The sequence below is a fragment of the Cygnus olor genome, chromosome 7 (assembly GCF_009769625.2).
Source record: "Cygnus olor isolate bCygOlo1 chromosome 7, bCygOlo1.pri.v2, whole genome shotgun sequence".
NCBI classification, from domain to species: Eukaryota; Metazoa; Chordata; class Aves; order Anseriformes; family Anatidae; genus Cygnus; species Cygnus olor.
Window position 1 is genome coordinate 36,691,356 of NC_049175.1, and position 22,500 is coordinate 36,713,855.

The 22,500-nt window shown below is 41.1% G+C and overlaps 1 protein-coding gene across 5 annotated transcripts in view; it reads left to right on the plus strand.

Annotated features, from left to right (window-relative positions):
• Positions 1-22,500, plus strand: part of MGMT (O-6-methylguanine-DNA methyltransferase) — a 169,856-nt gene that overhangs the window by 120,864 nt on the left and 26,492 nt on the right. For all 5 annotated transcript variants that reach the window (XM_040563087.1, XM_040563086.1, XM_040563088.1 and 2 more), the window contains one exon: positions 13,946-14,103. In XM_040563087.1, coding sequence (XP_040419021.1) covers positions 13,946-14,103 — 158 coding nt within the window. The remainder of the gene's footprint in view (positions 1-13,945; positions 14,104-22,500) is intronic.

The window sequence follows — 22,500 nt, forward strand, 5'->3', positions numbered from 1 at the left end:
GAGACAGCCGAGGAGGCTGTGCTGTAGCAGGGACACAGATCCAGAATGGAGAATGCTACCTGGTCACCTGGGGACAGAAACCTGCCTGGTCAGCGTCTTCCTGCAGGCTGTTCTTCGTGCCGTGGGGCTACGTGCTGTCCGATGGGCAATAATGAGCGTCGGTGCTTGACAGACCTTACACGTGGGGATGTTCTCAGTTCGGTGTGCTGGGCGTCGTGAAAAGGCTAGTTCCCTCTGAAAGGCAATTGGGGCTGAGCTCAACAAGATTAGCAGAGGGTGAAGACTAATACAGCAGCACGGACTCTAAAATTTGAGTTCAGAGTGCATAAATCCTGCAAACAGTCTAAATCCCGGCTGAGGTAAATTGCTACATTTATCTTTGCTTATTCCCACGTAGAGACTTGTTTAAGTACAGCACTCGGATGGTCAGGGCTGTTTTTGCAGGGACTTCTTGATTTGTTTTTGCATAAGTATCCCGTGCTAAGTGGATAGAGGTGTTTGCCAAACTAATTTTTTTAAAATAGACCGATTCAGAGCACCTTTTCTGCCTGGTTGTTGCCAGATGCAGACACTGCTGCCCCACGAGAGCTGTCAGGAGGCGCAGGAGTAGCGCAGTGGGAGGACGCAGGCGGCCTTTCCGCATTAACAGCAGCCGGGAAGGGGCTGCTCTGTCTGCAGGCAGCAGGGCACAATGTCTGGAGCCGTGCAGCCCTGGGCAGGGCGAGGGTGCCCAAATCCCCATGGCCAGGCCTGCAGAGCTGCGCAGAGCCCAGCCGCAGGGACGATGGAGCGGCCGCGCAGGCAGGAAGAGCTGAGCGGTGCCATCCGTCAGCTCCAGGCTACGGTTTTCCAAGCCAGTGACGGTATTTCTGATTCAAATAATTAAAGTTTTATTCAGTTTGTTTATTGCAGTATTAGTAATCTGGAAAAGAGGTTTGCAATAATAATGTTCGTGTTTTTTCCTACTGTTAAAGCTTTTATTATGCTGCCCTTGCCAGAAAGCACATCGTAAGAGCTTGGATTCAAAATTAAATATGACCTCAGTGTTTTAAAACACAATTACAATAACTATCCATTTAGTATTTTTTTCTTTTACTTTCGACATATGGTCAATATACTTATGTCAGTTTTTAAAGGCATTATTTTATGCTATGCTAACTATTGAACATGTTCCAGCTGCTGTAGTAAATAGCGACGAAAAGAGCTGTTGAAGAAGTTCATTGCACGAACTGCTTCTTGGGTGAAATTACCGTGGTGTCCTGTGTCACGTGCTGCCTGTAGGTAAAGAAAAAAAAACCCACCTTGCTTGAGAAGAGAAACTTATATTATTTATATGGAACAGAACAAACCAATTTACAAGAAAGGCACTTAAGTGGGAAGCTTATTTATTAATGAGCGTAGTACACAAGCTAATGGGGTTGTAATGCAGATTCACCTAAAGCTCGGAGGACGGCAGTCTCCAGGCACTGTTCACCACTTCAAAAGGAGAGAAAGCATACTTCAGAAATATTCTTGCGCTATTCAAAACGCAGTTATGTAAATTACACTTTTGTTTGTCTCATCTTGGCCAGAAGGATCTTCGGTGGTCGTCTCCATCTCTCCTGCCATGGGACATGGGTGGCATTGCACAGCAGAAACCTCCCAGCTGCCAGGGCTGCAATTTTCAGCTCGCGTTGGGTCCCGCTTCGTGCTCCTTGTGCCCCGCACAGCCCCCTGGGGCTGCCCCTGCTGCCCAGGGGCTCCGCACCCACAGGAGGGTGCGCATACACCAAACCTTGGAGTGTGGAAATGAAGGACAATACTCCTTTTTTTATTGTGTTTGTTTGTTTTCCTGCCATTGTAGGGTTGTATTTCTATGAAAGTTCTGGTTTTGAGCCGTAAATTGGTAAGAAGCAAAACAAATTCTTCATCGGGCAATGACCTTTTAGGAACGGTTCTGCCAATGCCAGTGAGACAAAATCCCAAAGCCCTGTAAAAAACCTTTGGAGAAAGACAGAGAGTGTATTTATTAACTGTGCAGCTTTAACTGCCATGAATTAGCGGTATTCTCTAAGCGTCCTGTCCTGTGGTGACATCAAACTTGGCCAATGAGTGCCTGTTAGGAACCCAGATTTCCATAGGTTTCGTGATAGTTTAGTCTGATGCTGAACTGCAGTAAGCGGCAGTGTTGCTGTGGTTTCGGAGCGTTCATACCTGGCTTTAATAAATAACCAAATGCCATTTCTTTGCACTGGTGTTGGAAGCCTCACAGTAACATGGGAGGGCCAGGCTAGCCTCAGGGACCTGTCTGATCCCTGTCCTGCCATGCTTCCACCCGTACAGTTGCTTCTGTGTGAAGAGCATCTGAAGGGCCTCAGTGACATGGCAAAACTATTTTCATATTTTTTTTATTTTTATTTTCTTTTGCAGCAGCAGGCGGGCAGTGCATCTGATGGGATCCCACACACCGGGCATACGATGAGCCTGTATTTAGTCCTAACAGGAGATGCTCAGAGGGCAGAGACTGTGACCCACTCTGGGAAGTTAGTTTGAAAAATGGCTTTATGAGCTGAATTCTTAAGAGTTTTCTGATTTATCTGTATCTTAATTCATTTTAATAGGCTGGAGTATCTGCAGGTGCTGTTGATTATAATTCTTGGTGCTCACTTTCATCTTGAATTCGTGCATTAGCACATGTCAAGGCGGACATCTAGAGTCAGCCTTGAGTTTCCTTCCATCAATTTCCCCGTGTGCCACTGGAGATCACAGACCTTGTTCCCGCAGCAGCATTGTGAGGATTGTCATGTGTATTTTAACCACCTTAGTTTTGTGAGGGGATAGTGTGGTGGTGTTTGGTTTTTTTTTTATCCATGCATAACAGGGATTGTATCTATGTTAGATAAGCAGAAGAATACAAAATTTACTTCAGATACCATTTGGCAGCTGCACAGAGCAGCCAAAAAGTGGGGAAAGCAGTGGTGCTTTCTGGTGCTCTCTGGACCAGAGGAGCCAAGTGGGAAAATGAAGAAAGTCTGGTGTGTGGTGTAAGGGTCCCCAGCAGCCAGCCCTAACACAGTTAATTGCCTGTGATAAAACCGACCTCGGAAGTCTGATGGGAGAATTCTTTTATACAGGAAAAAAATGTTTTGTAACAATTTCTTGTAAGTGCTAAAATTAACTGACTTTCTTTTAACCTAATTATAGATAGAACTGATGGTATCACCTATGCTTAATGTTGCCTAACATCTTGGGTGAGAGTGTGCTGCTGCTTATAACTTTGCTGAATATTTGCTTTTTGCTTTAAAGCATTTCATATGAAGTGTCTACTTAAATGTTGCTAGTGGAGGGTCTTTTGGGCATGTGATTGATTTCCCCCATTCTCAGTTCAGAGCAGGTTGATCCTTTCCAGTAAGAAGATACACAGAAATTGTTGTGGGTTTTTTCTTGGTTTTTTCTTTTTTTTTTTTTTGACAAATCTTCTAGTTGTTCTGCTGCCAAACCCACTGAGTTGAAACAGAAATATTTATGAAGAGGCTGCTCTGATATTAGGAACATTTTTGTTCTCCAAGTATGGCCAAGCTGTTGGGCCTTTGGAAAGCATTCATTTGTTAAAAGCTTAGTCTTTTGCTGATGCTGTATTAGAAAGGATGACCAGAGCAGTGTTTTCTCCTGCAGTTGCTATTTTTCTGACTGCCCTGGGCCAGCCCTGGGTGTGTTATGCCGCCAGTTTGATTTGCTCTGTTTTATTCCCAAACTCCTGGTTTCCCTTCCGTTCATTCTGCATTATGCCTTGGAGACAAACTTGTATGGAATAAAACCGGCCCCTTAGAGGGGAATGGATCCCCTGAACAAGTTGAGTTGAGGGTGATAAGCAGGAGCAGGGGTGGTGACCAGCGTGGAAAAAGGGCAGAGAATTGAAACTGGGCAATGTAAGGAGAGGGTAGGATGTTGGCATTGAGTAGGCAATGAAGCAGGGCTTTGGGCATTGGAACACAGGGCAGAAAACTGAGATGGGTGAAGAACCGTAACTTGCTAGTGGTTGTCTTTGCACTCCTCCATTGTTTTGACGTAGATCTTTGTCCATAACGAGATACACTTCTCTGGAAACACAATAAATATGTTCAGGAAAAATAAGCCAAGACCACACATAGCATTGTTTTCCTTGAACCTGTTTCTTGTGTTCCTAGAGAAGTCCGCCTCTCACTGATTGTTTTGTTTCCTCCATGGTCTCACAATGCTGTATCCCAGGGCAAGATCTTGTTTGAAATCTGTGTCTCTCTATATAGGATTCCAATCAAAACTTTAATGGTACAGGGCAGCAAGTAGCATTTAATGACCTTCAGTGCTATCACTTGAGTCTTTTGGGCATTGACATTGATTTTCCTTATCTTGGCATGTGAAGACAGGAGTCTCACTCCCTTCTTTAAAGTGTTTGCTGGTACACACTAGTAGCACAGAATAAGCAGGCAGCATCCTTCCAGGCACCACAGCTGGCCACGACGATGGGCTGCACACACTGCTTTCTTAGACAACCTCCATATGGCACCCGAACTCATTACCTGCAAAAGTCAGAAAAAAAAACTAGGCCACTTGGATTTCTGCGTATTTTACTCGAGAGGTAATCAGTAAAATGAAATTTGTATATGATCTACAGCTTTGTGTCCAGGTGCTTCTTTTTCAGGTTAAAAGATACCCATAAGAATTTTAATCCTTAATAATATAGAAAAATAGAATGAAGAAAATATTGCAAAGGTTGTATGAAAAATAATGTCTCACTAAGTTTGGAGTTCTTATGCTCTTCCATAACTGCATCAATTTCTTCTTAACAGGTCTTAAAAAGAACCGTGGTAGGGACAGTTCAACAAGAATTGTGGTTTTTTTCTCTCCATTACAGCTCTCGTCCTTTTTTTAATCTGTTACTACTGTCATACAGACACTTCATTTATAAGAAGCTAAATTAAACTATGTAAGAATGCACTTCCCCATGAATTTCAAGCTTAAAAAGCTGCTTTGTTCATTGATTCAGTTGTGGGGAAAAATGCAACACAGGCATACGGCTATTTGAACTCTTTATTTGCCACATTTACAATATTAATAACACTGTTTCTAGAAGTTGTCACATCAAGTAAAAGATCTTCATTCCAGACTGTCTTTTGGGGCCAAATTGAGACTGGATGCATGCATTTAATAAATTGTAGTCTCAAGTAGTCATTTTTGTAAATAATTAGCTTCAGTGAAAGAATAAGTTAGCATATTGTATGCATCTAATGTTGCAAATGTACATACAGCAAACTTTCCTATTAATCAACAGTCAAGCACTGTAAGTTGGGTCTCATACATAATGAATTGTTCTTAAACCTCTTGGGTTTCATTGATAGAAAAATAAGAGAAAACACGAGTGTAGTAAGCTTTTGAATAAAATTTAACGAGATTGCTCTGCATCCTGTAATTGTTTTGGAGTCATTAGAGACCAGATAATTCATCTGCAGTTTTGGGGTGGCTTTAACCTTCATCTATCAAAGAAAGACTATTTAAATGACATTTAGGTGTTGATAAAATACATTTTTATTTGTTTCCACAATGAAGGCTTCATTGAAAACGCCAGTTAAATGTATGTATATTATGTAAAGAATAATGCTGCATGGCTGAGTCTCATTTTAATGTTAATTTTGGGGTTCTAATTATTACTGATTCTTCCATTTGAAAAGTAACACACCACCTATTTCACTAAGAAAAAAATGATTTGATAAGACACCCATTTGAATGCTACTACAGAGATGTAAAGGTATAAGGAAGATAGCAGGATAGCCTTTGCTTTTCAGGAATTGCAATTGTTTATACATGCCTGGTTTCTGTTGACTTCATATGCATGAGTGTGTAGAGTTGTCTTTAATCAGTTGTGAAATACATTAAGAAAAGACATTGAAAAAAAACATAAACTTTTAAATTACTCTTGCCTTTTATATGTATTTACTCACAAAAGAGCTACTGTTCAGATGCTAGAGAACCAGCAGTGTGATTTAGGGACTCATCAAAATTAACTATACTAATGACCCTAAGCTGTGGTGATGCTTGATCCCTCTGATGTGCTGCAGCTAATTGGTGCCTAGGACAGAGTTTAACCACGGCAGCTCACTGCCAGGAGGCATCCTGAATGGATCGTAGCTGTGGTTGGTACTTGGGCCTGTCCGAGGGGCAATATCCAGAGCAAGAGGCACGAGGGAGAAGGGTCTGTATTCAAGCACACGGGCTCGTGTGGTCTTTGGGCTGCAGTGTGGCACCTTCGAGGGGGAAAATGATCCAAGGAGCCCTTTTTCTCACTGGTCTCAGGTCATTTAGAGACTTTCTGGTCCTGCCAGATGCTCCGTGGACTGTTTTGTTTCTCACACGACTCATAGAGGGGTTATGGCTCCATCAGAGATTCTTCCCCGAGGTGATGACAGGATTCTACTGTAATTAGGCAATATTCCCAAAAATGTTTTCCTCTCTACCTATGGGCAGATTCCTTCTGTAAGATCATCTCCATACGCCTGATGTCAAAAAGCCGTTTTTTGTTTTTTTTTTTTTTTTTCCCATCTAGCAGGAGGGTAAAAGCCATTCCGAAGTCCACCCACACCCGTCGTGGCGTTTGACGCTAAGTAGGTCTGCAGTCTCCACGAGAGCCATGTCTAAATTGCTGTCAGATCGCATCACGCACTCTCGCCACCGAGCAGGGCTGCCGGGTCATGTCAGAGCCCATTCGTTATAGTTCCAGCCTGCTACAGCAATGGGCCTCTGGTCTTTCTCTCTTAACAAGAAGATTAGCATGACAGCCACATGGAGCTCCTTACGTGCACTCACAAAACACTTGTTTTGGTTGGGCTTCAATTACCATCGGGACCTCGGCGGACGAGCTTTGGTCGCCCTGACGTTGAACAACTTTGGGTCCAGCAGTCCTGGTCTCGCTCACGTGGGAGTCTATGTTTTGGGAAGGTTTCTATAATCTTTTCCCCTTTCGTTGTTGTAGTTTTGGGGGAATTCTGAGGAAAGCAAAAAGGACTTTTTAACATTGCCATATAAGGTACTGATGTTTTTTTCCCCCTTTGATTATATTTCTTCCCTCTGTCCTCTCCCCCTTATCAATGCATTCTTATCAGAGCCTTTTTCATCCTTTTTAATTATAGGGCAATTTTGATAATTTTTGGATTTGTGTAAGGCACAGACCTTCAAGAAATCTTATGGCCAAAGCAGCATAAAACTAAACAGGAGAAGAAACATTGATCTGTTCCGCTGGCAGTAATTCTTCCTATTTACCCCAACCTGGAGGTGCTTTTCAAATTGGGGATGCTGAGTGTTGTGTTGCCATGTAAATGTGCTCACAGATTTCCAAGGAAAAAATAATGTTTTTTCTATTACTGGTTTAATTAAAATGTAGTGTTTCTGTCTGCCAGGTAGCTCTTTGTCTTTTTCCTGATTGTAAATCTACTCGTCATGAAAGAGTAGGAGCTGGGGAGTCTGGCACTGGAGAGCACAGGGAAGTCAGTGCCTTATTTTGGAGATGGATAGTTTCCTTCTGCCCCTTCTCGCCTGCTTATCTCTGCCCACCACACCTTCTGCAGGAGTTGGGTTTGCCTTTTGGTGCTCCTCCTCTGCACTCTTCCATTCTTCCTTCATCTGTCTGCATTGGACTCCACGACACGGACTTCCTACTACGTTGATTTTGCTGAAGAACATACATGTTTCCTGAGCATTTTCCTTGAACTTGAGGGTTTGTCCCTTCTTGGGGAGAAAGGGAGATTATTCCTTTTCTAGCAGGAAGGCAGTGGCACACCGGGCAGTATCGAAATGCTGTATCACAGTGACGGCAAGCCAGGAGCAGCGTTTGGTGAGATGTTGTGCCATCTGTATCATGAAGAGTACAGCTGATGATTGCTTTCACAGCATTCAGGTCATTTCAAGAGCCAAATCCCTCTTAATTAGGACCAATACATTTATATTTTACTATACAATTTTCTGTTCATGAACAAAATCTTTTATGGTTTTTGTTCATGGAATAGTGAAAGAAATTATGGATGCCCTTAAAAAACATAAAACAGCATGTGCCTGAGCGTCCAAATATCATTATTTTTCACATACCTGAACATAACAGGATATTGCAAATCCTGTGGTCTTCAGTGCCATGTGTGCCACCATGTCAAAACACAATTCAGTTTGTAACAGCCTGGCAAAAACCCAAATTTCTGTGATAGGACATTGGATAGTTGCATGTAGAAACAGACATTCCATATCTTTTTTTTCTTTTTTTCTTCTGTTTTTATTTTTTATTTATATTTTTATTTTAGGTCTTTATCCCTGCTGTTATCTGAGTGGAAGTGGTGTAGTTAAAGTAATATAATAATGCAATTATCTGAGTTTACCCATATGTGCCAGTGGCCCTTTGGTGACTGAAGTTCAGTTTCATAGGGAGTTGCAGTTTTTGTGATAGTTGGGGGGCTTTTTTGTTTTGTATTTTAAATGAATTGAAATAGAGGGGAATCTTCATTAGTTCAGCATTTCTAGCCATCCATAAACTTCTTCTTAGGCAAGCCACTAAAGGGTGAGGTAAGTATCAGTAGATTAGATGTTCAGGTGTATGTAGGTAGAGACAATGAAAGCTAGCAGTGTATATTATGTTCAACCAATTAATTATATTTAATAGATACATAACTTTAATATAAATATACAAATAAATATATAAATATGTTGTGGGTGTTGATATGACATTGTCATAATGTTTTCCTACCTTTGCCCCAAGGAAACTGCCAGCAGAGCTATTGTGATATATTCTCTTTATTTTAAATCACATAACTCGAGGTCCATCTTGTAATGTTTCAGTTAAGTTTTATAAGTGATGGACAAAGGCAAAAAGGAGCTCAGAAATAAAATAAAAGATTAAAATCCTACCGGTTTAGAGGATGGGTACCCACTGAGGCTTTTCATTGTGAAACACAGCATTTCTCTGGTTTTCATAATGGCTAAGATATTTAGAATGATACTGAAGCCAATTTGCTGCTTACATGTTTATTTTGGAAGCATGCTAGAAACTTCCAGTTCTTGGCAAATGGTTTGGAAGGATCCTGTTAAACTGAAACAGGTGGCGTTTCTGACTTTCTCATCCTTTGCTCAAACCATATTTTCCTTTATTTCATCACATGCAAACTCATAAGAAGTCATGGGAGAGACATGGCTGGGATAGGAACCTCAGGAGGACACCTCTCAGCTGCATGGAAGCAAGAGGCTGGTGACTTCCCTAGGTGGGGAGGTCAGGCTTAAAAAGAGCTGAAATTGAAATAAATACATGGGATTTCAGTAAGAGTGATATGGAATAGCTGTTGTACATGTAAACTGGAGCAGTAAGTCTGCACCCAGGCTGTGGTGGATTCCCATGCTGGGACGGACCTTATGTTGCTCTTGGACTTTGTCACCACCACGAGCTGAATGCATGGGGTGGAGGTCTGCAGCAGCAGCAGTTGCTCCTGGCCTTGAAAGAATCTTCTCTTGGGAGAGATCCAAAACTTTAGGGGAAAAAAATATATATATTTTTAGTCTGCTTTTTATTGCTTGAAACAAGCATGTTATTTCTATTTGAAGACTATGTAGTTTTAGTTAAGCATCACATAGTAAAGCCATGTAGAAGAGTCAGTCATTTGCAGCTGAGAAGCCATTTAACATCAACGGAAAGTGTTTATTTTTCTTTTTTAAAAAAAGGGCATCTAGCTTACTGCACACACATCATCCTCACTAATGCAAACAAATAAACTTTCAGTTTAATAAACAAAACCTGTACAGTTATTACTCAATGACCAGGTAAAAATACAAAAAGAAACACCACTTGGAATTTTTTGAGAAGCCGGACAGCAGCTAATACCGTTCAGTAATGAAAGCAAGTGCAATGAAAGTCTCCAGTGAAAGTGTGAGTGATTTAAATAACACTACTGCATTTTAAATAAATGCTTCTCATTATTCTAGCCACATTGCAAAAAAGGTGCCGGTGCTTTTTAAGAAAAGGTAATGAAACTCTCCAAGGCAAAAATAAAGCAGTTGGATTTCTTGTAGCTTTTTTTTTTTTTTTTTTTTTTTCATTTTTAGATGAACATGCTTGGTTTATTTTCCTGTATAGAAAAAAAAATGTATTGTTGAATCACAGATTTAAGACTTAAGCTTTCTGTAGGCAGGTCAGTGAGCACATGGCCGCTTGGCCGTCATTTTGCAGGCAGGTGGCTCAGCACCGCTGGTGGCTGCGTAGCTGGGAGCCAGTCCCTTCCTGTGCCCTTCTCCAGGACATGGGGCATGGAGGAAAGAGGGAGACCTTTTCTTGTTCATTGCTAAAGATGAGGCACAATTAGTTAATGTAAATGTTAGATGGGTATTTGCCTCTAATATTACACAAACGTTTTCCTGTCCATCTTCATGTTTGACATGATGAAAGACTAATGTTTGGAATGGGCATTCAGCCTTCCCAGGAAGCCCAACACTGAACAGAGGAATTTCACACGAGGGGGAAAAATTTCCCATAATGTAATTCATCTGCTCTCCTTTTCTTCTTATAAATGTTTTGAGTCTACTTCTGCTGTGCTTTTTGAAATGTACGTATAGTTTAGTTGGACCAAAGTGTGGCTTTGAAGCCTCAGAAAAGCCTTTTAAAGGCAGCTGCTGTTTTAAGTTGAATTTTTAATGACGAGGTAGTTTGTAGAAGGAATACTGCTACGCAACTTTGGAAAGCGAATGGGGAGGAGAAAAGGGAGGGGGAGGAGGGCCAGTAGAAGACACCTATGCATTAGTTATGTTCTTTCTTTTTCTTTATTAATGTCATCAAATTCCCAGGAATAGTTGTTAGCATTTCTAGCCAAGCAAAATTAAGGTGAAGATTTTTTTTTATCTTTCTGCCAGTGTGAACCTTTCAGCATATATGTTGGTGAATCGACTTTGTGTTCTACAGCAAAAGAGATCAATGCGTTCTTAGAAAGCGCCACCTCTTCTTGCAGAGCTTTGCTTTTCTTGACCGTGGTAGAAAATGGAGATTGGAGATGTGAAAACGCGAAGTGATGGGAGAACATCCCAGAAAAATATCCAGAGATGTTCAGCAGTGACAAGGGGCTCTCCTTATAAACGGTAACTACAATTAAGCCTTACATCCAAACCTTTGTGCCAGGGAAGACCCGGTGGAAGGGAGAAGTATGTGTGGTGGTGGCGAAAACATATCCTTGTGTTGGGATAGCTGTGCTGTGGTATCCAGCAGGCTCTTGTAGCTCCCCCAGCCACACAAATAGGCAAAGCAGCTGCTGTAATTCCTGCCTTTTTAAAGAGAGGGGCTTGTGGTGGGCCTTTACGCTGCTCCTGACTGTTAAATAAGGAGCTAAAGGCCTGAAAGTTGCCTTGTGGCTTCAGGCAAAGCCCTTGGAAGCCCAAAGCATCAGGCTCAGAAGCACTGCACCTCGCCAACCTGGGGGTGCTGCCCCCCACCTGCCCAGGGCAGACCGGTGGTGCTGGGTGCAGGCCTCAGGCCGGGCCTCTCCGCCCGCCTCAGGCCGCGGTGGTAGGAGGCAGAGCCACGAGTCCGGCCGCCTGGGGGCTGCCTGCTCGCAGAGCAGCAAGGAGATGTATTCTTTCAGTTTTATTATGATATTATAGTCCAAATCACTTCCAGACTCCCAAGTATGTGAAGCAAGATGATGTGAAAACCATAAGGTTACTGTAGTTTTGAGTGCTTTCTATGCTCTTCTGGATAAATGGAGCAGAAAAGTCTCCCAACTTGTCTTGGAGATTTCAAAGGCATTATTATATTCTGTAGTTATGATATTGTCATAGCTCTAACAATCCACAGTAAAACTGAGCCCTATTCTGCTGAGTGTTGTACATGTGCAGAATAACTGATTATCCTTGGTGTCGAGAACATGGGTTTGAGGTCTGTGTCACACAGATATTCATGTGAAAATGTTTATGCACGGATTCTCAGACTTTTTTTTTTAGCAAAGCAATTATTACACAGCAAAATAACATAGAGATCAGTTTCATAAATTGATGCTACTTTCCCCCTCCCCTTCCATTAAAAAAAAATACAAAATAAAAAAATGTGAGTAGTGTGGTAAGTAAATGGAAAGAGAAATAGGATTGCGTTTAATTTCTAGGAGGCTGGATCCAGAGCTGATTCTGCATTTTTGCTTTTCTTCCACTCCAAGTCACCAACTTGTCATATTCTTGTGCTGCTGGAGAATTTTAATTGTCCACCTCTGTGTCCCTCTTTTTGTATGCCACTTTCTAATCAGTAATTATGTGGCCTTCCATGGTTAACAATTAATCAGAAAAATGAGTTGGGGCTGGGAGAAATTGCAGGGGCGTTTGATCATGCACCAGACGAGTGAGGGTTTTGCTTCTGAGAGAAACCCTGAAACAGCTTCCGACTGCACATCATTTATCCTATCCAGAGGCAGGGCAGGTTGGTGTCTGATTACACGGGTGTCCTGTTGTGTTCAGCTTCGTGAGCTTTTGTGGATCAAGCATTTGAAGGTGTTAGGTCTTTTTGCAAAGGTGCCTTGTGGCAAAAGCACGCCCGGTGTCTTTCATGCCATTAGTGGTACATGATGCATTTAATTTTCTTAGGCTTTCTGCTAGGAGGTAACTAACAAAATATTTTCTCTCACTTGCAGTACACTCGAGCATGCTGGGGAATTTGTTTCATTTTGATTTTTCCCCATAACTGTACAGCAGAAATACTCTGGTTTTCTCCTGTTTCAGGATCTCATGTATTTTGATATTTCCACAATCTTCTCTACTTTCTACTCCCTTGTGACAATCCAGCCTATAGCCAGAAGACTATTCTGTTGAGTTTTACCAGCATACTGTTGAGAAACAGTTCTGGGGTCTGGCTATATTTCCAGCTGGGGAAAAAGAAGTAAAATAAAATGCAATAAGCAGGAAATCAGAAAGGATGGTGTATTGGTGGTATTTAAGATTCTGGGTGCTAGAAGATTGCTGGCAGGGGTTGCTGTTTTGGCAGTCGCTTTTGATGTTGTCTCATCGCTCTTCCCATGGTTTCTCTTGGGTTCATTGCCAATGGGCTGTGTTCAGTTGTGGGTATGCTGAAACTGGTCTCCTCACCCACACAGCGGTATTGGAAAGCACCAGCAGAGCACCATGACCTCTTCACTGATGCTGCTTTGCCTAACCAAGGGCATATGGCTTGGGAAACATGTCTGAATATTTGCAAATCTGGTGTTCACATTTTCAGTGCTCTCACACAGGCATTGCTCTTCCGGAAAAAAAAAAAAAAAAAAAAAAAAAGAAGAAAAAAAATAGCAGGAGAAAAAGGACATTCTTGTTTGCGGGTGCTTTCTGTTCGTTTGCTTTGCTCTTCAGTATCCTGAAAGCATGAGCTGCCATTGAAAATCAAATGAGTTCTCAATTGCTTCCTTCCAATTCAATAAGTGGAGGAAAGCAGAAACCTGCCAACGTCGCTGGAAGGAAACGCGGAAGAGGAAAGCGCTGGCTCTGCAGAAATCTGTTTCCTTTTCGTCTTTCCCTAGGGAAGGTCCCTGGGGAGACAGGACTGTGCCCGTAGGGGATATGGTGGAGGAGCCTCACTTCCATCCCCCAGAGAGGCATGAGGATGTGGCCTCTACCAGCCTGTGGGACTTGGGTGGTTTCCTCTCCTTGCTCCCTGATGTTTCCCACTTATGCCTGGTGTTTTCTTCTCACCAATCCTTTATTTTTTTTAAGCAGGTGTAAGCAACCATGTGTCATTGTTGCATTTCAGGAGGTGATGAGGATGAATTTTTGTTACTGCTGTTATGACTCTCATCACTTTTGTCAGAGCAGAAAAAAGACTTTCAGTCTGTGACTCACGATTGAATGCTTCTCAGATGATTCATTTTCTGCTAATGCAGAGAGCATGAATATTCATTTTTATAACTTTTATAATTAATAATTTTACAATTCTCTCTGTCTGCAGGGCAGAGGCGTCGGCGGGCTGCGAGGTGTGCGAAGGCGCGGAGGAGATGACGGAGCCGCTGAAGCAGTGCACGGCCTGGCTGCGTGCCTACTTCTGCGAGCCGGCGAGGACGGAGCAGCTGCCCGTGCCCCCCTTCCACCACCCCCTGCTCCAGCGAGGTCAGTGCCACCCCGCCGCCATGCCTTTGACTCCCTTTGCCCTCCTTCTTGGCCACGGCAGTGGAAATGGTGCAGTTCAGCTCCTGCCATGTGCTGGCTGGAAGGTTTGAATATGAACATATCTGAATGGCGGAACATTTTTCGGTAAGGCTGCTGCTCCCTTAAACTGTCGTCTTGCCAGCATCATGGGGCTGATGTTTGTGAGCGGACAGCTAGCCAACACTACAGAAACAGCCGTGTAGTTGGGTGCCACAGGGAGCTGTGCTCTTATCTTTCTGATTGGTTTTACATCTGATTCCCCAAAGTTACGGTATTTTGATATCTGTATACAATGAACAAGTGCTATTACAAAGTAGTTACAATGGTCATGTATTTAGATGAAAGCATGACATGAGAAAAGTTCCTCCTTACCATTTTCCATTTACTGGACATTTTCCTGAAGACCTTGTTAAAAGAGTCAATCAACATGAAATGAAATAGACCCCAGAATTAAAAAACTAATAATAATAACAGCAGAAGTCTGATTTTGCAGTGGCTTCTTGACTCTCCATGAATGTAATAATTTCTCAGAGAATAAAATTTTCATTTTCTGAGATCTATGTTTTAATTGAATTAGGTGATATATATATTCATAATAATAGAGCACCAGAAAGGGGCTAGTACCCTCTGCTACAGAAGGTAAGACAGTACCATTCTTTATATAAAATAAAAAATGTGTATTTTTTCTTTGTGTGTGGTTCTAGGTGAAAGGCAATTTTTAAATATGGGTGCATAGATTTGTATTTTAAAGTATAGGGACAATACATAAGTACTCATGTAAAACAATTGCCAGTTTTACATGTGGAAAGGAACAGCTGTTTTTATTGGTACACATTCGCAAAGCTCAGCTGTGTCTACTGCTAATTACTGTTTTTATCCAAATTCTTATAAATAATAGGTTTCTTCCTGCTGTTACACTTTCTTATTCTTAAATATCCGATGGCAGCTTCAACGAGCAGAACAAAACCAAAATGTGGTTGTTCTGCAGAGTGTTCTACAGATAGTCGGACTTTTGTTTTCAAAGGATGGGAGTTGTAAATTTTATGAATTTTGCACAGCACCTTTATTTTAATGGTGAACTTCTATACTAATTCTTCTATATTATGAAAATTTATCAATGCAACATCTTCCATACTGAAATTGAAGGGTTGGTGATGACTTTTTAAAATTTTAAGTTGTGTATTACACTGTCTTCCTCTAATATTTTTACAAACATTCTCATTTTTATCAACTAAAAAAATAATTATTTAGAAGTTTTTAGTGAAACCATCCAATTAACATATGGGAGAATAAGCACTGACAATACTATGATATATCATTTGTTGGAATTGCCAAAATTTTCACAAAGTCCTATCTTCTAGGTGACTACGTTATCATCTGACTGTTTTTTTAGTAGCTGGGATGAAATTAAAGAGCTGAGTTGTGAAAACGTTAGGATTGGGATGAACATGAATGGGCAAAGCTGGTGGGGTTATTGCCATTGCTTATTCCATCTTTGATTAAAAGAGAGGAATTCTGTTTCCCAGATGATTCACCAGAAGACTGCAAAACATGTAAAGTAATGCTTCTACTTTTATTAATTTTTCTAACTTGGCTACTGAATTCTTCTCAGCTCGGCTGATGAAGTCTTGTCATGGTGATGTTGCTTCTCCTCAGGGGTCCAGCCGTGAGCAGGCCCGACCTGCTGGGGGGCTCTGGCCTTTCTCTGGGCAGCCGCCTCCCTCAGTGTGGGCACCCAGCTGGCACTGTCCCCTTTGTTGGAGGTGGCCGGGGGCTTTCTGGCAGCTATGGGAGGTGGTCAGTGGCCACAAGCCCCCCCGCGGAGTCTCTCCAGCGTGGTGGCAGCGTAGGCATCATGGAGGCCGCAGCTGTCCTGCCCTCATGCTGGTGGCAGGCTGTGGTGGGTTCTGCGCTGGGGAGGGCTGAAGTGTTTTTCTCGTTGTAGTATGCACAAGTCCAGGTTTTTTTAATTTAGTTCAGTTATTTGTTCTTGGTCTAAGACCAGGTGTGTGTGCTTTACGGGGGGAGGCACATCCGTAATGGAAATGCTAACCCAGGACTAATTGACACAACACATTGATGTGATACTGTTTGTATATATCCTCTTACATTTTCTTCTTAGTGCTACCTTCAGATAACCGATGAAAATGATATTGGAAGGAATGTGGAAATACATGTCAAAAAAAATTGAAGAAATTATTTTTAAAAGTTATTTAGTAGATACATAGGGTAAAAACTGCATTATAGTGGCTTAAATTGTACATTTCAATTTATGTGTAAGTGAGAGTTGCAGTTCTGCTAAATTAAGAATTTGGTATTTATTTACTTTTTCACATTTACATTTGAAAGTGCCTACTCATTTCTCCAGGCACTTAAAAATGCAGAATAAACACAAGTGAGAGCATGAAGATCCAAAGCTGTGAAGGCTTTTCTCTTCACACTGATTTCCTTACATGTCTTAGTTCATCAGCAGCTCTCTAACGAGTCGCCAGAACCTTTGGCCCATCTTTTCTCCCGTCCCAGCGAATATGACCACTTACAGTACTGTTCTTTGATCCTGGCCCGTGCAAGTTCCATCATCAAGTGCTTTTGTGATAAGAGCTGATTATTGGATATTTTCTTTCTTCTTAAGCAGTCCTTAGATCAAACTGTCTTTATTTTTTTTTTTCCTGCGGAAGTGTCGTCTGAGGACAGTAAGGGCTTTGCTTATCTTATGGCATAGCATTTTGTAAAATGACTCCTAAAAATCTGTATGAAGTTCTTTCAGGATGAAGCACTGCTCAATAAATGATCAGTTTTCTGCAGTTCCTTTTGTGCCAATTATTAAGACAGTTCCTTATGAAGGGAAAAATACTAACATTTAACTTCACAATAGCAAAAGCAGAGAGATTTGCAAATTCAGGAAGTAAAGGTGGGCTCCTGCAGGTGGAATAAAGCCATCTTGCACTGTGGTATCCCGCAGTGATCTTTATTCCCCACCATGTGAGGCAGTGAGCTCCCTCAGCTGCTCATCCCGTTGGCCTCGTGGCGAGCTCACAGCCCAGCCTCTTCAGGCCTTCTGCACTTCACGACCAGGCTGAGGGACCTGTCAGTGGCCACACAAAACAAATTCAGCTGTGTGCTTTCTTTTTCTGGGCTCCTGGGGAAGAGAAGCACCAGTCATCCATCGGACACTGAGCCCCTTCCAACAATCCCTGTGCTGACTGTGAAAATGAAATAACCGTGTCATTATGCGGCCGTAATTTGGCTGCCAAGTGCGTGTGCATTACCATCGCACTGGCAAGCTCAATTCTGACACTTACTGTTCCAGCCACACATCTCGTGTCCTAGATTTTCTAAAGTGCCTTTAATTCTCTAAATTACTATTAAAAGGGGGGAAAGCATCTAAAAGCACTCCAAATATGCAATTAAACATTCCTCCTTGTAACTCATCAGCGGTAAAGTTTGACTCTGAGGTGCTGGTGCTGTAGCACAGCTTGAGATAGGCATGAAAAGTTCAAAGCTGGTTTCTCCACACCTCCAGAAGTTGTCAGCTCACCAGCTGTCTGCTTCCAGCATATGCAGCCAATTCTTTCTTTCTTCTTTTTTTTTTTTTTTTTTGAAAATGTAATTGAAAACTGGAATTTTCATTGATTTGCATCATGGGCAGTGCTCAATGTAGAATTTCATTGAACTAGGAAAAAGTAGGTTTTTCCCACTTCTCTGCAGCGTGACTTCAAGGTGTTATACCTCAGGAAAATGACTGAATATTTATCATGGAGAGTGATTAATTGGTCTTAATGTACCATGGTCATTAGCCCCCTTTATATATGAAGAAGAAAAATTGACCTTGTTGTTGTTTTGAAGCCTATGCATGAGTTGCTTGATTTGTGAGTTCATGAAATGGTAAAGGAAATGCTAAATTGGCCAGTCATGAATTTCCTGACTTTTCTTTATTTGTGTCTTACAAACTTACGGGTTGAGACTGCAGAAAGCATTGCAGCGCTGGGCGCTGCAGCAGGGAGCAGTTGTGTGTTTCCAGACCAGATGGCTTATTAGAGCAACAAGAGCAGAGGAAATTGGACACACACAAGAGTTTTCCTTTGCCCTGTGACAAGCAGCAGCCCTGGGGCCCTGCTCTTTGCGTGCCATGCCATGCCCAGCCTCCGTCATCGCTGGACAAGCTCCTTTAGCTTTGCAAAATGACACTTTTATTTCTCGAGTCCAGAGCTCCTCAGTCGTGTCCCTGTACCAGAGGTGTGGACCTGGAGTGAAGGCGTTTTGTGGTGGTCCAGCTCGGCCACCCTGCTGTGCTGCTTACCGTGGCTGTGCGAGGGAGATGGCAGCGTGCAGGTCTGCGAGCGGTGCTGCCTCTAAGCGAGGGCAGCAAAAAGCTATGAAAAAGCTAGGGGAGGAACAATTTGAGGATGGAGACCAGGGAGGTGAGCTTTGCAAACCAGCTTAAGGAGCTGAAATTTCCTGTGTATAATGCATGTTACTCATCCAAGAAGGGATACTGATGAAACACCTCATACATAATGGCAGCAGAGTCTTCAAAGACATCGGTAGTACTTCCATTCTCCCTTCAAGATGACTTTGCTCCATGCCCAGGCCTGTAATCAATAATTACCCTGTGATTTCCTGGGAGCCTTCTCGTTCAGAAACTTGAACCAAAGCATGATAGACTAGCAAACCTGGTGTAGTCGCCACCACAGGACAGAGAAACACACTGTAAAATACTGGTTACCAGCTGAAGAAACTATTTACTTTCATAATTTGGTGTCACTCTCTGTGGAATGAGACTTTGTCCTCCAGCTTTCAGGGAGACTCTTGCTCCCTTGTTGCATGCCCGCCAGTCCCTCCCGGGTTCCACACATGTCTATGGGATCTCTCCCTTCACAAAGTACCTGTAAAGAAAATCCTTCCATTAATAACAAAATATCGATTGATCTTACACCTTACCACTAGTGGGAGCACTTTTGTTTTACTGTTGTTTTTGTACATCCTAAACTATTTTGAAAAAAATGTAGCAAATTAAGATAAAAGATAAAAGGCTAAGATAAAAAAGTAGATATTCTTCCTTCTGTCTGTAAGTCAGCAAAGACCAAAGTATTTTTTTTTTCTTTTGGTGGTTGAAATGCTCAAATCACTAGTTTTCTGAAGATCGCAGGGCTGATTTGATTTACTTCTGAGACATCAGATTCAACATGCCCTGAATACTTACATTTTTAAAGTGTTTTTAAAGACTGTACTGCTTACACTAATTGCTGTGTGAAGCATATCCTAAGAGTAAATTTTTCTCTCATGCAATTTAGCCAAATACTTTTTCAATACATGAAGTTTACTAAAATAAGAAAAGCATTTATAGTATTAAGATCAATACAGATCTCTCTTCCATTTCTTTAAGCTGAAGCTAGTAAAACAATTGTAAAAATCCTTTACCTTTTCGAGATACTACCTAGTAAAGCTAGAAGGTTTCAAACTTTGGGTGCCAGTTTATAGATAGTAGGATAGCAACTCTACCCAAATTCAGCAGGAAAGAAATGGCTGGGAAATATTTATTTATATATTTATATATATATATATATATATATGTATATGTATATATTATATGATAATATATATTATATTGCATATAATCATACATATTATAATAATATGAAATAATATGTACTGTATAATATATAATATGTAATATTTTACTAATATACATTATTACATATAATATCTATCTATATAGAGGGAGAGATATATATGCTTATACATACGTAATAAAAGAATGGGTAAACTACTCTTCAGGAGCTCCAGAAACAGAGAGTATAGGTCTGAGGCTTCCAAGGCTCAAAGGGGAGAAGCCATGAAAAAAAAACTGATCAGAAGAGTAGGAGGAGGACACTCAGGGACATCAGATGCCAGAGCAGACTGACAGATCTCCTCGGTTGGTCCTGAGGTCACTGCACAGCAGCCATGAGCATTTATGTAACAAAAAAAAAAATGTAATGTTATGGTTTGGTGATTTGCAGCCTTGAGGAGAACAGGAGACAATGGGAATTAAGGGTGGTAAGAACAGGTGAGAATAGAGCGTGATTTGACCTACGAATGATTTTATTAAGGTGAAGGTAACTTTGATCATTAATAGAAAAGTAATCATAAACATTTTAAGTACATCTTAAACTTCGGCGTTTTCTTCTGACTCCTAGAATGATGTTTTCCCAGTGTTAGCAATGCAGTAAATACTAAAGGGAATGAAATTTTCACGATTTTAATATCTTTATTAACTTGTAATTCTTAAAGGGATGGCCTGTGGATATGAGATATATCTATAGAGACATACATATATCTGAGCCTTACATAGTTTTAATTTTCTTCAGTCCTGTGCATGTCTTGTAACTTTATTTGCCCTTTTAAACTAAATTGCACCTACTTTTAAATGACTCTTCTAGCATGATCTAATAAACATAAATCCATACTCAATATCTGAAATATGCTAGCTGGCTGGAGCTTGCTAGGATGATAGACAGTTGAAGAATATGGGGCAAATAATTACTTCTGCTTCTTATCAAACAGTTGAGTTATCAAGTTCACTATTCACTCTTCTTCCCAGATATCAGATGTACATTTTTCCACTATATGATAACACAGAGAGTATGAGAGACAGTGTGTCTTGTTTTTATTTTTTTTCTTTGATTTTAAGTTCCTAGAGAAGGATTTTTAGGAGGGAATTTTAAAAAACATATTTGCTATGGGCAAGCCAACCTAATGGCCAAAATACTGCTTCTCTTTTAAAACTGAACAGGAGCCTCTTTGCAGTAAAAATCTTTGTAGTATTATCTGTGCTCACACGAACTGCCCAGACTTGCAAGTGGTGATAGCAGACGTACAGAACTGTGGTAGGAAACCTTAGGAAGGTGTTAGGAGGCAACAGCAGGAGCCAGGGCGTGAAGCTGGGTACATTGACCAACTGGACTTATATAGATATATATTTTAAAATATATTTGAGTGGAAGAGATGGTGTATTGGCAGCACTAACTCACACCAGTGCAGTGCAAATAAATAAATGACCAAACCCCAATCCAGTGAGAGCTGTTGGCAATGTCATTTCAGAGATTGCCATATTCACAGCATAGCCATCCTCAACAGGAAAAACGGAAAATTCAGCCTACAGAAAAAAACTGAAAGAGCCAGCCTTGGCCCACTATCATCTCTGCAAGGTTACCTTATTTCTAGTGAAAAATGGAAAATACAGTAAAGTTCAATTGGGAAAGTGTAAGTCAACCAGCATTACCAAGTTGTACTTATATTTTGCAGAACTGAATTGCACTGGTAGGTAACCTGCTGAGGAGGAGGCAGGGCTTGATGTTTCCTTGATAAGTGTAAAACATCATTCTCACCATTTATTTTTTCAAGTTGTGAAATTCTCTTTATATTTTTATATTCATTTCACTAAAGAGAAGAAATAACCAAAACTGTTACCAGCTTTCACTTATTTTCATTCCTGCAGCTTCATCAGACATGCAAATACATTTATATTTAGGCTTTTAGAAAACATTATTTTAAGGTAATTTGAAATAATCTGCTTGAAAATGTTCGTATTTCACATATCTGGACATGGTGGATTCATGTGCAAAAAGATGAGAAGTTTTCATATTTCTGTCTGCCAATGCAAAATTCAAATTCCATAGACTGGCACCTTCTTTTATTACCGTTTCATTAAGAATAGTTTTGACAATCAGAAAGTTACTGTTTTGCTAGGTATTTAATGGATTTTTACAATCCAATACTTCCCTACAATTTTCTTCAAACAGAAATCAATCATCCCCAACCTTCAAAAACAACAAAACCAAAAAATATCTCCGTTACTTTTGTGTTACAAGTTCTTTTTCCATCCCAGTTGGCTCACTGCATTGTATCAACTGCCGGTATTAAAAAAAAAAAAAAAATTACAAATACCTTCTCAACAGAAGTATTTACAAAATTCCTGACTCAGTTTCTCTTGAATTCAGAGCAAAATTCCCACCATTTTCAGTGGAAGCTCCTGTGGTTTTAAGTGTATGTTAAGTCTGCTTTATTTGTGCCCGCCTGTTCATTGTTCATAGGATAAATTGTCTGCCAAACATAAGCCCTTCCTGACAATTCAAATTCCTTTTTGCCATGGTCCCTGACACACAGTCGGGATTTAGGCAAAGCCATCAGGATGCATGGACTCCCAAGATGGCAGAGGAATCGTAGCTTCTTATGGGGTACAATTTTTTGGTGGAGCCAGGCAGAGGAAGCTCTTCCTGAGGTGGGATCTTTGAAAGAAGCTGAAGGGCAGGGAGAGCAGTGTGTCTGTATTAGCATGGGGAAGACAGTGAAAGTGTCAGTTAGTTTTAAAAAAAA